The sequence below is a fragment of the Coenobita brevimanus genome, chromosome 77 (genome assembly GCF_032717465.1).
Source record: "Coenobita brevimanus isolate Jiangsu-jjx chromosome 77, ASM3271746v2, whole genome shotgun sequence".
Classification (NCBI taxonomy): Eukaryota; Metazoa; Arthropoda; class Malacostraca; order Decapoda; family Coenobitidae; genus Coenobita; species Coenobita brevimanus.
This window is the reverse complement of record NC_137030.1, coordinates 30,414,672-30,426,698: the sequence shown is the minus strand read 5'-3', so window position 1 is coordinate 30,426,698 and position 12,027 is coordinate 30,414,672. Positions and strand designations below refer to the sequence as shown.

The window sequence follows — 12,027 nt, the reverse complement described above, 5'->3', positions numbered from 1 at the left end:
GCGTTGGCTATATTCTTTTTAATGCAAAAAAATAAAAAAAAACTTCAATTCCATGTGAATTGATATTTCAGAACCTCTTGTACAATTTCCTGGTGTCAGATGTAATAAAATCAAAATTTAAAATCTGCCAAGGTTGTATGGATTATTAATGTTCTACCTAATTATTGCATCATATTACAATAAATATGCTGAGTACTTACATGTGTTCGTATGCAGGGGAGTCACATCGGCTTATGGCTCGTCATCAATAAGTTCCCTCATCATTACAGGAATCGTGTACGTACTATTTCGGAATGTATAAAATCTGCCACAGTATGAACCACCACTCAGACCTAAATGAGGACTATGGATACGGGATACATGAAAGGAAAAATAATGTCTCGATAGAGGGAGAGTGTCTTATGACTTATTTAGGCATAAATTATTCACAAGACCGAACTATGGGTTAGGACGACGTCACACTTTGTACTTCACATGTTTGTTGACACCGAGGGACGTGTTCAGGCGTAATTGGATGGCACTCACTTGTCAAAAAATTGGGACTACAGAGAGAAGCTGACGTCCCTGCTAGTCATTTGTAAGTTATTCGGGGCAAGGGCTTTCTGGCTAGTTTATGTACACCATTCATATAGGGCCTGGTATGCAGAATTCTAGGTAAATTTGAGGGGAGTAATTTCCATGTGCCGGGTAGATTACAGCTGCCGGCGTAATTGTGCTTATTAAGCCACTATTGGTTGTTTATGTATTAGTGTCTCATGGCTCCCTGTAACATGTACTAAATATGCACTGTAAAAGTCAGGAAAATAAGCAAGTTACTGGGAACCTTATGGTAGGATAGTAGTTCTTTGTTAGGTATTAAGTTATAAGTCGTTTTATTGGATATCTTGCCAGTATGAAGGTACTTTAAAGATATATTTGATAATACGACCGATGTTGTGAATCGTTTAAGCAATTAGTTGTGTATTAATGACTGATGCTGGCATAACCAATGATGTTTTTGTACAGAGCTTGTCTTACAAGCCCCCTCTGGTTTCACGTCCAACTTAAGCGTATTTTTTTTGTGTATTTTGGTATATATGACTGACCCTCATTTCTGTATAGCAACTACTATTAATAAACATTTAGTTGACCATATTAACACTTTGGCCGGCCCCTCACGTAGGCCTAGCTGCACCCCAAGGTCGACTGGGGGTTGCCAGGCAGTGGGTAGTTTTATGTAAATGTTAGTGCTTTTTGCTTATGTTTGACCTTATTTTTCGTACTACATTATTTATTTTTGCATCAGATTGTTTGCAATTTGATTTTTCTTTGAGGATATAGGCATATATGGTTGCATAGAGTACCAGCATTACCAATACTATAACAGAATGTACACTGTACAATATGTGAAAAAACAGGCAGTTTGCGCAAATGTTTATACTCATTATTTTCGTGTGAGGTGGTTTGTGGAGTGAGGAGGAGATGCAAGGATGTGCAAGGGACAGCATTGTGGAATGGTGAGGTGAAACGAGCTGTGGAACAAGAGAAGAAGGCCTATAGTGAATGGTTAGCGAGTAGAGGTAGGGGAGAAGAGAGAGAGAAGAGAGAGGTATATGTGAGCAGGAGAAAGGAGGTGAAGAGACTGGTGAAGGAGAGTAAGAAGAAAGTGGATGAAGAGTTTGGGAGGAATCTGAGTGTGAAATGGAGGGAGAGTAAGAAATTGTTTTGGAAGGAGGTAAAGAAAGTAAGGCAGTGTGAAAGGGGAAGTAATAGGGGAGTGAAAGATAGGAATAATAGATTGTTGGTGGAGAAGAGAGAGAAATTGAGAAGATGGAAGGAGCACTTTGAGGATTTGTTGAATGTAGAGAGTGAGAGCAGTGTGAGTATAAGTGGTTGGGGAATGGCTGGGAGAAGAAGAGATGAGAGGAGGGAGGAAGAGATCAATAGGGCAGAAGCAGTGGAAGCAATTAAGAAGATCAAGTTGGGAAAGGCCCCAGGAATTGATGGAGTGTGTGGTGAAATGCTGAGGTATGGGGGTGAGATTGTTGTGGAGTGGATATGGAAGTTGTGTAGATTGGCTTGGGAAGAGGGAAGGGTTCCAGAGGACTGGAAATCAGGTATAATGGTTCCTTTATACAAAGGAAAGGGGGAGAGAGAAGTTTGTGGTAACCATAGGGGTATCTGCCTTCTTAGTGTGACTGGTAAAATATATGGTAGAATACTCATTGATAGGGTTAGGCATATGACAGAGGAGCTAGTTGGAGAGGAACAAGGGGGATTTAGGAAGGGAAAGGGGTGTGTAGATCAGATATTTGTTCTAAGTTGTTTAGTGGAGAAGTATCTAGAGAAGGGAAAGAAAGTGTATGCTGCCTTCATGGACTTGGAGAAAGCTTATGACAGAATAGATAGGCAAGGTATGTGGAAGGTACTAAGAATATATGGAGTGGAGGGGAAATTGTTGAGTGCTGTGAAGAGTATGTACGAAGGAGCTAGGGCTACGGTGCGAGTGGATGGTGAGCTGAGTGAGTTCTTTGATCTCAATGTAGGACTGAAACAGGGTTGTGTGATGTCTCCATGGCTGTTTCATATATTCATGGATGGGGTTGTAAAGGGGGTGCAAGGTAGGGCAGTGGATGTGGGGGTGGCTCTGATGAATGAGGGTGAGATTTGGAAGATTCCGGTGTTGCTGTTTGCTGATGATACAGTATTGTTGAGTGAAGATGAATGAGAGTTGCAAGGTTTTGTGAATGAATTGGGACAGTGTGTAGGAAGAGGAAGCTGAAAGTTAATGTAAACTAAGGTAAAGTTATGGTGTTTGAGAGGAATGAAGTCACAGAATGTACAGTAAGGTTGGATGGTGAGGATATGGAGAATGTGAGTGCATTTAAGTACTTGGGTAGTGTGATGAGTAAGGATAGAACTTTGGGGGATGAAATACGTGAAAGGATACAGCAGGGAAGGAAGGTTGTTGGTTCACTGAAAGCAGTGATGAGGAATAGGGAGGTGAGTATGGAAGTTAAGAAGTCACTGCATGATAGTATTGTGATCCCTACCCTGACATATGGAAGCGAGGCGTGGACCCTGCACGAGGGGAACAAGTCAAGAGTGGGAGCAGTAGAAATGAGATACTTGAGAGGAGCATGTGGAGTGACATGGAGGGACAGGTTGACGAATGAAGAAGTGAAGGAACGTTGTGGGGTGGATGTGGATGTGGTTGAAAAGATTAGGAGAAATACACTGAGTTGGTTCGGACATGTGGAGAGAATGGAGAATGAAAGACTGACTAAGAGGGTGTATGTAGGTGAGGTGGAGGGAGGGAGAGGAAGGGGTAGACCAAGGATGAGGTGGAGGGATGGAGTTGAGAGGTTTATGAGGGAGGGGGGGATGAGTTGGGGGGAGGGTAGTCAAATGGTGGGTGACAGAGCGACTTGGAGGCGTTTTGTCTGCGGCCACCCTTTGCGGGATTAGGGCGTCGGGCTATAGATAGATAGATAGATGGAATTTTCAACATTTTTTGTATTATTTTAATCTCTCCGTTCGCAAGTGTTTGTTCTACTTTATATGTATAAAATAATGAGCAGACAACCAACTCACTATTACCAACTTTAAAAACCACTTGATAAAAGTAGGCAGTTTGTGTAAATGTTTATACATTTTCTTTATTTCTACATTATTTTTTGTACTATTTGATTCATTTTAGTCTCTCTTTGTTCACAAGTGTTTCTTCAACAATAATATATGTATAAAATAATAAGCAAACAACCAGCATCACAATTACTAACACCGTAAGAAAGGCTAGGCACATTCCATTAGCACGCTGTCTTGTAAATATTTTCACTCGTATTATTTTTATTTGTGACGATATTTTGCACACTGCTTCATTTTTAGTCTCTAATTGCTCATACGAGTTTGTTCTGCAGTACGGTAACATATGCTTTCACAAATGAACAGGACACAAACTCAATGTTACTAACACAGAACATACACCAAAAGGATTAATATATATACTGTAAATGCATACATTAGAAAAATAAAGAACTTGTATACAGTAAATATATCTATACTTACCACCCAATGATGTTTGTAGAGCACAGGAAGAATGGGAAGACATTGGGGCACATTTTAAACCTAGTCTCATGGACATCGAACAGTAACTGGATTTTTGGCGAATATTTTACTTTGATGACATAAATGATGTCATCGCCAGCTTATGGGAGTTATTTGGATGACGTAAATAATGTCATCAGCTGGCCAGAGTGTTAAAGAAGTGCACTGGAATGCAGGACTTGAGGAGTTATTAGTTAAAAATACATGGACTACATGGCAGCTAGTGATGCCATGAGAAACCAAGGAAAACAGTCCTAGGAAATATTAGAGAGCCACCTAAACCTACCTTAACAAAATTACAGTAGCCCAGGCAAGTCTAGTTTGATATAACCATTATGTAATCAGAGCTAACTCAGCCTAGCCAACCCAACCTGTACTACAAGACAATCAGCAACCATTGTTATACCTCTTTAGTAACATCAAAACCTTGTAAAACATATAAAGAATGATTGAGTTTATATGAAGTAGAGTCAAGTTGCCTAATCCACGGCAATTAGATACTGGTACTTACCTGTGGATTACGAATTCTGTGGTTTACAAAGTTAAGAACCAGTGAGAAAAAAGGATATTTAGTCTGGACCCTCGTGGAACTCCCCTACAGCACCCTGCCTTCACTTAACTAGCAAACTTCTCTCCTTCCTCCATTTGATGAATAACGTCCAAACGCTGCTGATAGCTGAGAGGAGCCTTCTTCTCGGACCCCAGCTGGGTCGAACGTCGCCTTGGGGAGGTTGGGGCCGTCCATAACAGAGCTCACGGAGAGGTAACTTTGACCAAAAAAAAGGCCAGGTAGCGCTCAGAACTCATGGGGGAACACACGTAGTTGGCGGTTGGCGGGACAGGAGGCAAACAAAACGTGGCTGCTGTAGTGTGCACACTTGCCACCAGGGCTGAGCTGTGATTGGCTGCTGGGTCTAGGCTGTCTGTGATTGGCTAGCAGCTAACATCATGGATGCCCGGATATTATAAATGTCTTCAGAAATGAGCCACTTTGGAACCTAGGAACCGCGTTTTTTGAGTTTTTTCCATGGAATAAAAAAAATAGGGACTAGTTGGGCAAAGTGCCTCGGATTACAAGTCTGCGGCTTACAGATATGCAAATTAGGTGACTTGACTGTGACCAAATAATTGTTTCTGTGAAAATTTTTTTCCATCATTTGATAGTCTCTCTCTCTCTCTCTCTCTCTCTCTGTCACACATACAGTAGCTACCTTGTATTTTCTTGTGGCTAGTGCTGGATGATTTTATTCAGCTAAAGATAGATCCTGTGGGGTGAGGGGGTTAACTTTCACATCCTTTGAGCCAAATTAAGGCATTTAAATGAGTAGGCCTAGTAGAAGTTGAAACCCCAGGCTTATCTGAACATAAACCCACTGGACTGCAGGTTGACGTCCCCTTCTTCTACAAGTCACCATCTTCCTGTTGGGGGACAGGAAAGTGATTGAGGGACATTTAAACCAGGATACTCCAGTATCCACTCCTGTGAGTCCCACCACATGAAGGCATCCCTCTCCAGCACCATCCGTGTGAAAGAATAGAGAATGGAGAGGCCACCCAGCAAAACTATGCTTGACCTGCTTAACTTAACAACAAAAGCTTTAACCTATAAAACTGGCATTCATGTGACCTAAACTTGATATCCTACAGCAGTGTTTCTTAAAGTGTGGTCCATGGACCCCCAGGGGTCCATGGAACGTTCCAAGGGGTCCGCAGGCTAATTTGAGTATCAGATAAAACAGATGTAAAATGAGCAATGTTATGACAGTTATGTGAAGTAAAATATGAACAGTTATGTTCAAGTTAAGCCATTAATAAATAATTCAGTAACAGTTTTAGTATATTATAGCCTACAAACACTTTTAAACTCAAGAAGTAGGGTAGGAGGGAAATCTACTCATAATTAAAGGTCTGCCACATGATTAGTTTTAATAAAAGGGGTCCACTGCACGAGAAAGTTTAAGAACCACTGTCCTACAGACTTGACCAGTATGAGGTCTGTTAAAAAGGAAAACAAACTTTTTAAATAGCACACCAACTATCCGGCGTAGCATGCTTGCGACAGGAGCACTGCGTAGTTGTGACTTGAGCTTTAGTCTCACACTAGCTGCATAGTGCCATGTCACTTAGTCATCAAGTTACACATGCTTGAGTGAACATGCGTTTACTGCACTTGGCGGCTTCATGCAAGTCGAACAGTGAAGGATCTTGAAGAGCAATATGTATCTGAAATTCTGTTTCAAATTAGGAAAAACTTATGGAGACTTCTCGGATGTTGCAGCAGGCTTATGGAGACGATTGTTAGAGCCATACGCAGTGTCACAATGGGTTCCAGTGGTTCAAATCAAAGACAATCCCAGATTTGGATGGCTTTCCACATCAAGAGATGACAGTCTTGTCGAGAAAGTGTGTGCTGTGGTCCGTGAAAATTATTGCCTTACTGTCCTTGAAGTTTCTGAAGAAGTAGGCATTTGTAAAAGTTTGTGCCACACAATTTGAACCGAAAAACTGAAGATACATTTTGTTGCGTTGCTGCAAAGTTTGGGCTGTGTTAGCTGACATGAGCAAAAAGTAAACTGTATCACAGTCAGTCAGGACCTGTTGATTGTTCAAGTGCTGATGAAAACTTTTTGAAAATGTCATAACAAGTTATGAAGTACGTCTACGACGTCAGAACATACAAAGGCGGCTGTCGCAGTGGGTTGGAGCATCGTCACTGTGATTTAAAAAAAAAAAAAAAAAAAAAAAAAAAAAAAAGATCAGAATTACGTGTCAAGTTGGGTTGGTGGAGGATTAGTGCCCCTCCCTGTAAAACAATTAACTCTAAGCCCTTGGCCACCCCATTCGGGATACATGGCGTCTGGCAATGAATGATGAATGAGAATTACCCCCGTGTGAAGATGTTGATCGTCTTTTTTTTTTTTTTACTGGAACAATATCGTTCATGAGTTTGTTCCATATGGTCAAACAGTTAATGTAGAGCTTTACTTGGATATCCTGAAACGTTTGAGGGAGGCAGTATGAAGGAAGAGGCCTGAAGCTTGGGCAAACAAATTCTGAATGATGCACCATGACAATGCACCCACTCACATGTCGCTCCTTATACATGACTTTTAGGTGAGCACGAAACGACCATGAAATTTTCATTGCCTTTGTTTAATGATAATTTATTCAGAAAATGTTCTATCTATCTATCTATTGCCAGATGCCTCAATCCAGTTTCGGGTGGCCACGAACAAATCACCTCCACGTCGCCCTGTCCCCCGCCATTTCACTGCCCTGCTCCCAACTCACACCCCCCTCTCTCATATACCTCTCCACCTCATCCCTCCATCTCATCCTTGGTCTCCCCCTCCCTCTTCCCCCCTCCACCTCACTCACATACACTGTCTTCGTCAGTCTTTCACCCTCCATCCTCTCCACATGGCCAAACCACTTCAGTGTGTTCCTCATAACGCTTCCTATCACATCCACATCCACACCACAACGCTCCTTTATATCCTCATTCGTCAGCCTGTTTCTCCATGTGACTCCACAGGCTCCTCTTAAATAACTCATTTCCACTGCTCTCACTCTTGACTTGTGTCCTTCCAACAACGTCCAAGCTTCACTTCCGTACGTTAGAGTTGGTATCACAATACTGTCATGTAGTAACTTTTTCACTTCCATGCTTACTTCCCTGTTTCTTATCAGTGCTTTCAAGGAGGCAGCAACCTTTCTTCCCTGCTGTACCCTTTCAAGCACTTCACCCTCCAAACCTCCATCCTTACTCATCACACTACCATACCTAAGTACTTAAACGTACTCACATTTTCCAATTCCTCACCATCCAACCTCGCTGTACATTCACTGACTTCACCTCTCTCAAAGACCATCACTTTACTCTTCCCTACATTCACCTTTAGATTATGTTTCTTACACACACTCCCAAACTCATCCACCAAGCCTTGCAGCTCCCCTTCGTCTTCACTCAACAACACAGTATCATCTGCAAACAACAGTACAGGGAGTTTCCAAACACTATCCTCTCTCACCAGGGTCACTCCAACATCCACTGCCCTACCTTGTACCTCTTTTATTACCCCATCCATGTACAGATTGAACAACCATGGAGACATGACACATCCCTGTTTCAACCCAACCTCCAAAGAGAAAAATTCACTCAGTTCACCATCCACACGCACTGCAGCCTTAGCACCATCATACATACTCTTCACAGCATTCAACAACTTCCCATCTACTCCATATATTCTTAATACTTTCCACAATCCTTGTCTATCCACCCAAATCCATGAAAGCCGCATACAACTTCTTTCCTTTCTCTAGAAACTTTTCCACTAAAGATCTAAGAATGAATATCTGATCTACACAACCTCTTCCCTTCCTAAAGCCTCCCTGTTCTTCTCCAACTAATTCCTCTGTTCTTTCTCTAACTCTGTCAATAAGTATTGTACCATACACTTTTCCTATTATACCAAGATAAATGCCCCTATGATTACCACACACTTCTTTTTCCCCTTTTCCTTTGTACAAGGGAATAATTATAACTGACTTCCAATCCTCCGGGACTCTACCTTCCTCCCAGGCCAAACTGCACATCTTCCACATCCATTCTACTACTATCTTTCCCCCATGCTTCAGCATTTCACCACACACTCCATCAATTCCTGGGCCTTTCCCCAATTTAACTTTCTTCATTGCTTCCACAACTTCTATCCTACTGATTTCTTCCTGTCTTCTCACCTCCCTCCTTCTCCCAGCCATTCCCCAGCCACTTATACTCGCACTACGTCCATCCTCTATGTCAACAATTCCTTAAAGTGTTCTCCCCATGTGGTCACTTTTTCTCCCATCTCCACTAGTAATCTACCATTTTTATCTTTCACTCCCCTGCTAACCTCACTTCCACCCTGTCTTACTCTCTTCACATGTTGCTAAGAACATTTGAAACACATGGAGATCAGTCCGGTAGGCATGTGGGAGAGAAAACAAAATCTTAAGTTAGTGGGTGAATGTCAAGTTTCTTTTCCCAACATTTATTGTGTGTGTGTGTGTGTGTATTGTAAGGCACTTTAACTCCCCCAAGTAGTGTAAATTGTGTCTTATGTGACAGGGCTCTTGTTTAGTGAGCCATAGGTCGCAAATGTGAGTACAGTATTTTTTCCCTTCAGTAAACAAATTTTACATGCAAGTCGCCTTTTGGCGCAGAGAAAAAAGGCCACTTCAAAAACCCAGAAAACTACAAAATAAGTAAATCTCACCTAAATGAACAAAAAAACACGTTGTGATCGATTATTACAATAATTCTTGTCACCATTGTGAACGTTTTAAAACAGACCGACGGCCTGTATTCAGTTTGGCTACTAAAAATTTATTTGGCTCGTTAATCAGAAACCTTAGGAGCCAAGTGACTCGCAACCATCAGCAGTTAGCAAGAGCCCTGTGTGAAGTCTGCAGCTCGGCAAGGGTTGAGATGTAGGACGGGTACGCATAACCCCATTGTCATAGAATCGTAATTTGCCAAATGATCCAAAGGTTTTGAAAACTTAGGAAAAGACTGAGCTGAAAAGTACCAAATCTAATGAATGGCCAGTACTGAGTAAAGCTTACAACCATGGATGTCCTAGCCAGTGTTTTATTTGTGAAATCAGATAAATGGGAAATCTGTGAATATACCCTCTGTCCATTTTGAATGCATATTACATGCTAGGGTGGTCTCATTCAAACGGATGTGATGGTATCACAGAGATCCTTTTATGGTCTGATGGGTTTAATAAAATATCAGATAACTATATTATCCATCCATCCATCCATCATCCAGTCCTACGTTGCCCCATGAGGAGTGTAGAAGCCCGGGGCTAGGCAGTTGGTCCTGACATTTAAGATGAGAGTGAATAACAAAATTCAAATTAGACTACTGTATTTTGTCCCCCCACCTTGGGATTGAGCTCACTTCTTCAGACAGGAGATCACTTCTTTAGCCATATGAGCACATCCTCTTCCCTATAATGGCAAATAGTTTCATTGTTATTTCATTTATTTCCAGAGATTAAAAAGTGTGGGTGGCAAGCATTGAGAGGGTGTCATCCCTGGTGAAACTACAATAGTGTGTAATCATGGAGGACGCACACACATACTCATATGAAGACGTCTTGACCCAGTTTGCAGTGGAGCCAAATGTTGGCCTATCAGAAACCCAGGTTAAGAACAGTCAAGAAAAATATGGCCCAAATGGTAAGTAATTTTATGAGATGCTGATGAAAATTGGAAGTAAGTAATAGATCTCTAAATTCCCTGTTGTGACTCCAGCTGCTTTTTTGTCATCATTGTCATCATGAGTCACCATCATTGTAGTAATGTGCTAAGTGAGAGTCTGTTCTATGATGCAAAGAGATGTTGATTAACCAAAATGTTTGGGAGTTTCAATGTCCTGGAGGCTTTATGTTTATGGATAAAATTATCTGTCATACAGATACTTAAGGAGAGGGCCAGTAACATGGTAGGTCTGTGAGCTTACCTACAGTTTTACCTTTTCATATATACAATTCATCTTTGGTAAGTTGCATCTCTGGGAGTTGAATACTAAGCTGTAATGACGAATTTAGAGCAAACAATGAGTACTGGTACAATTGCCTATTATTTTGGGTGTTGTCTGGCACATTAGAGACCTAAACCAGAAAACACCCAAAATTGGAATGTTCTCTCTCAGGATACATTCATCCCTTACCAGCTTCTATATTGAGGTCATCAGTTGCCAATATCCTGTACTATCTATCTGTTGCCAGATGCCTTAATCCCATAAGGCCACTCCATCCCTTCATCTCATCCTTGGCCTCCCCTTTCCACCTCACTCACATTCTCTCTTCTTATCAGTCTCGCACTCCATCCTCTCCACATGGTCAAACCACCTTAGTGTGTTTCTCCTAATGCTTCATATCATATCCACATCCACACCACAAAGCTCCTTCACTTCCTCATTTGTCAGTCAGTCTCTCCATGTGATTCCACATGCTCTTCACTCAAATAACTCATTTCCACTGCTCTCACTCTTGACTTGTATCCATCCAGCAAAGTCCAAGCTTCATATCTGTACATTAGAGTTGGTATCACAATACTGTCATGCAATAACTTTTTTACTTCCATGCTCACTTCCCTGTTTCTTATCACTGCTTTCAAGGAATCAGCAGTCTTTCTTCCTTGTTGTACCATTCAAGCACTTCTGTCTCCAAGCTTCCATCATTACTCATCACACTACCCAAGTACTGAAACGCATTATTGAGTATATTACTTCTTGGTATACATTGTTGCTTTACGTATTGTGAAACCTGTCCTTTTCTAACTTACTATCTATCCATCTATCTCTTGCCAGACGCCTCAATCCTGTTCGGAGTGGCCACAAACAAATCGCCTCCATGTTGCAATGTCCCCCACCATTTCACTGCCCTGCTCCCAACTCACGCCCCCCTCTCCCATATACCTCTCCACTATATCCCTCCATCTCATCCTCGGCCTCCCCCTCCCTCTCCCCCCCTCCACCTCACTCACATATACTCTCTTCGTCAGTCTTTCACCCTCCATCCTCTCTGCATGGCCAAACCACCTCAGTGTATTCCTCATAACGCTTCCTATCACATCCACACCACAACGCTCCTTTATATCCTCATTCGTCAGCCTGTCTCTCCATGACTCCACAGGCTCCTCTTAAGTAACTCATTTCCACTGCTCTCATTCTTGCCTTGTGTCCTTCCAACAACGTCCAAGCTTCACTTCCATACATAAGAGTTAGTATCACAATACTGTCATGTAGTAACTTTTTCACTTCCATGCTCACTTCCCTGTTTCTTATCAGTGCTTTCAAGGAGGCAGCAACCTTTCTTCCCTGCTGTACCCTTTCGAGCACTTCACCCTCCAAACCTCCATCCCTACTCATCACACTACCCAAGT

General features: G+C 41.9%; 1 protein-coding gene across 1 annotated transcript in view; it reads left to right on the top strand.

Annotated features, from left to right (window-relative positions):
* Nucleotides 1-488: 488 nt before the first annotated feature.
* Nucleotides 489-12,027, top strand: part of LOC145408365 (calcium-transporting ATPase sarcoplasmic/endoplasmic reticulum type-like) — a 97,497-nt gene continuing 85,958 nt past the window's right edge. Inside the window, exons 1-2 of the mRNA XM_080279092.1 lie at nt 489-577; nt 10,130-10,317. Of these exons, the coding sequence (XP_080135218.1) occupies nt 10,200-10,317 (118 nt within the window). The 5' untranslated portion in view covers nt 489-577; nt 10,130-10,199. The remainder of the gene's footprint in view (nt 578-10,129; nt 10,318-12,027) is intronic.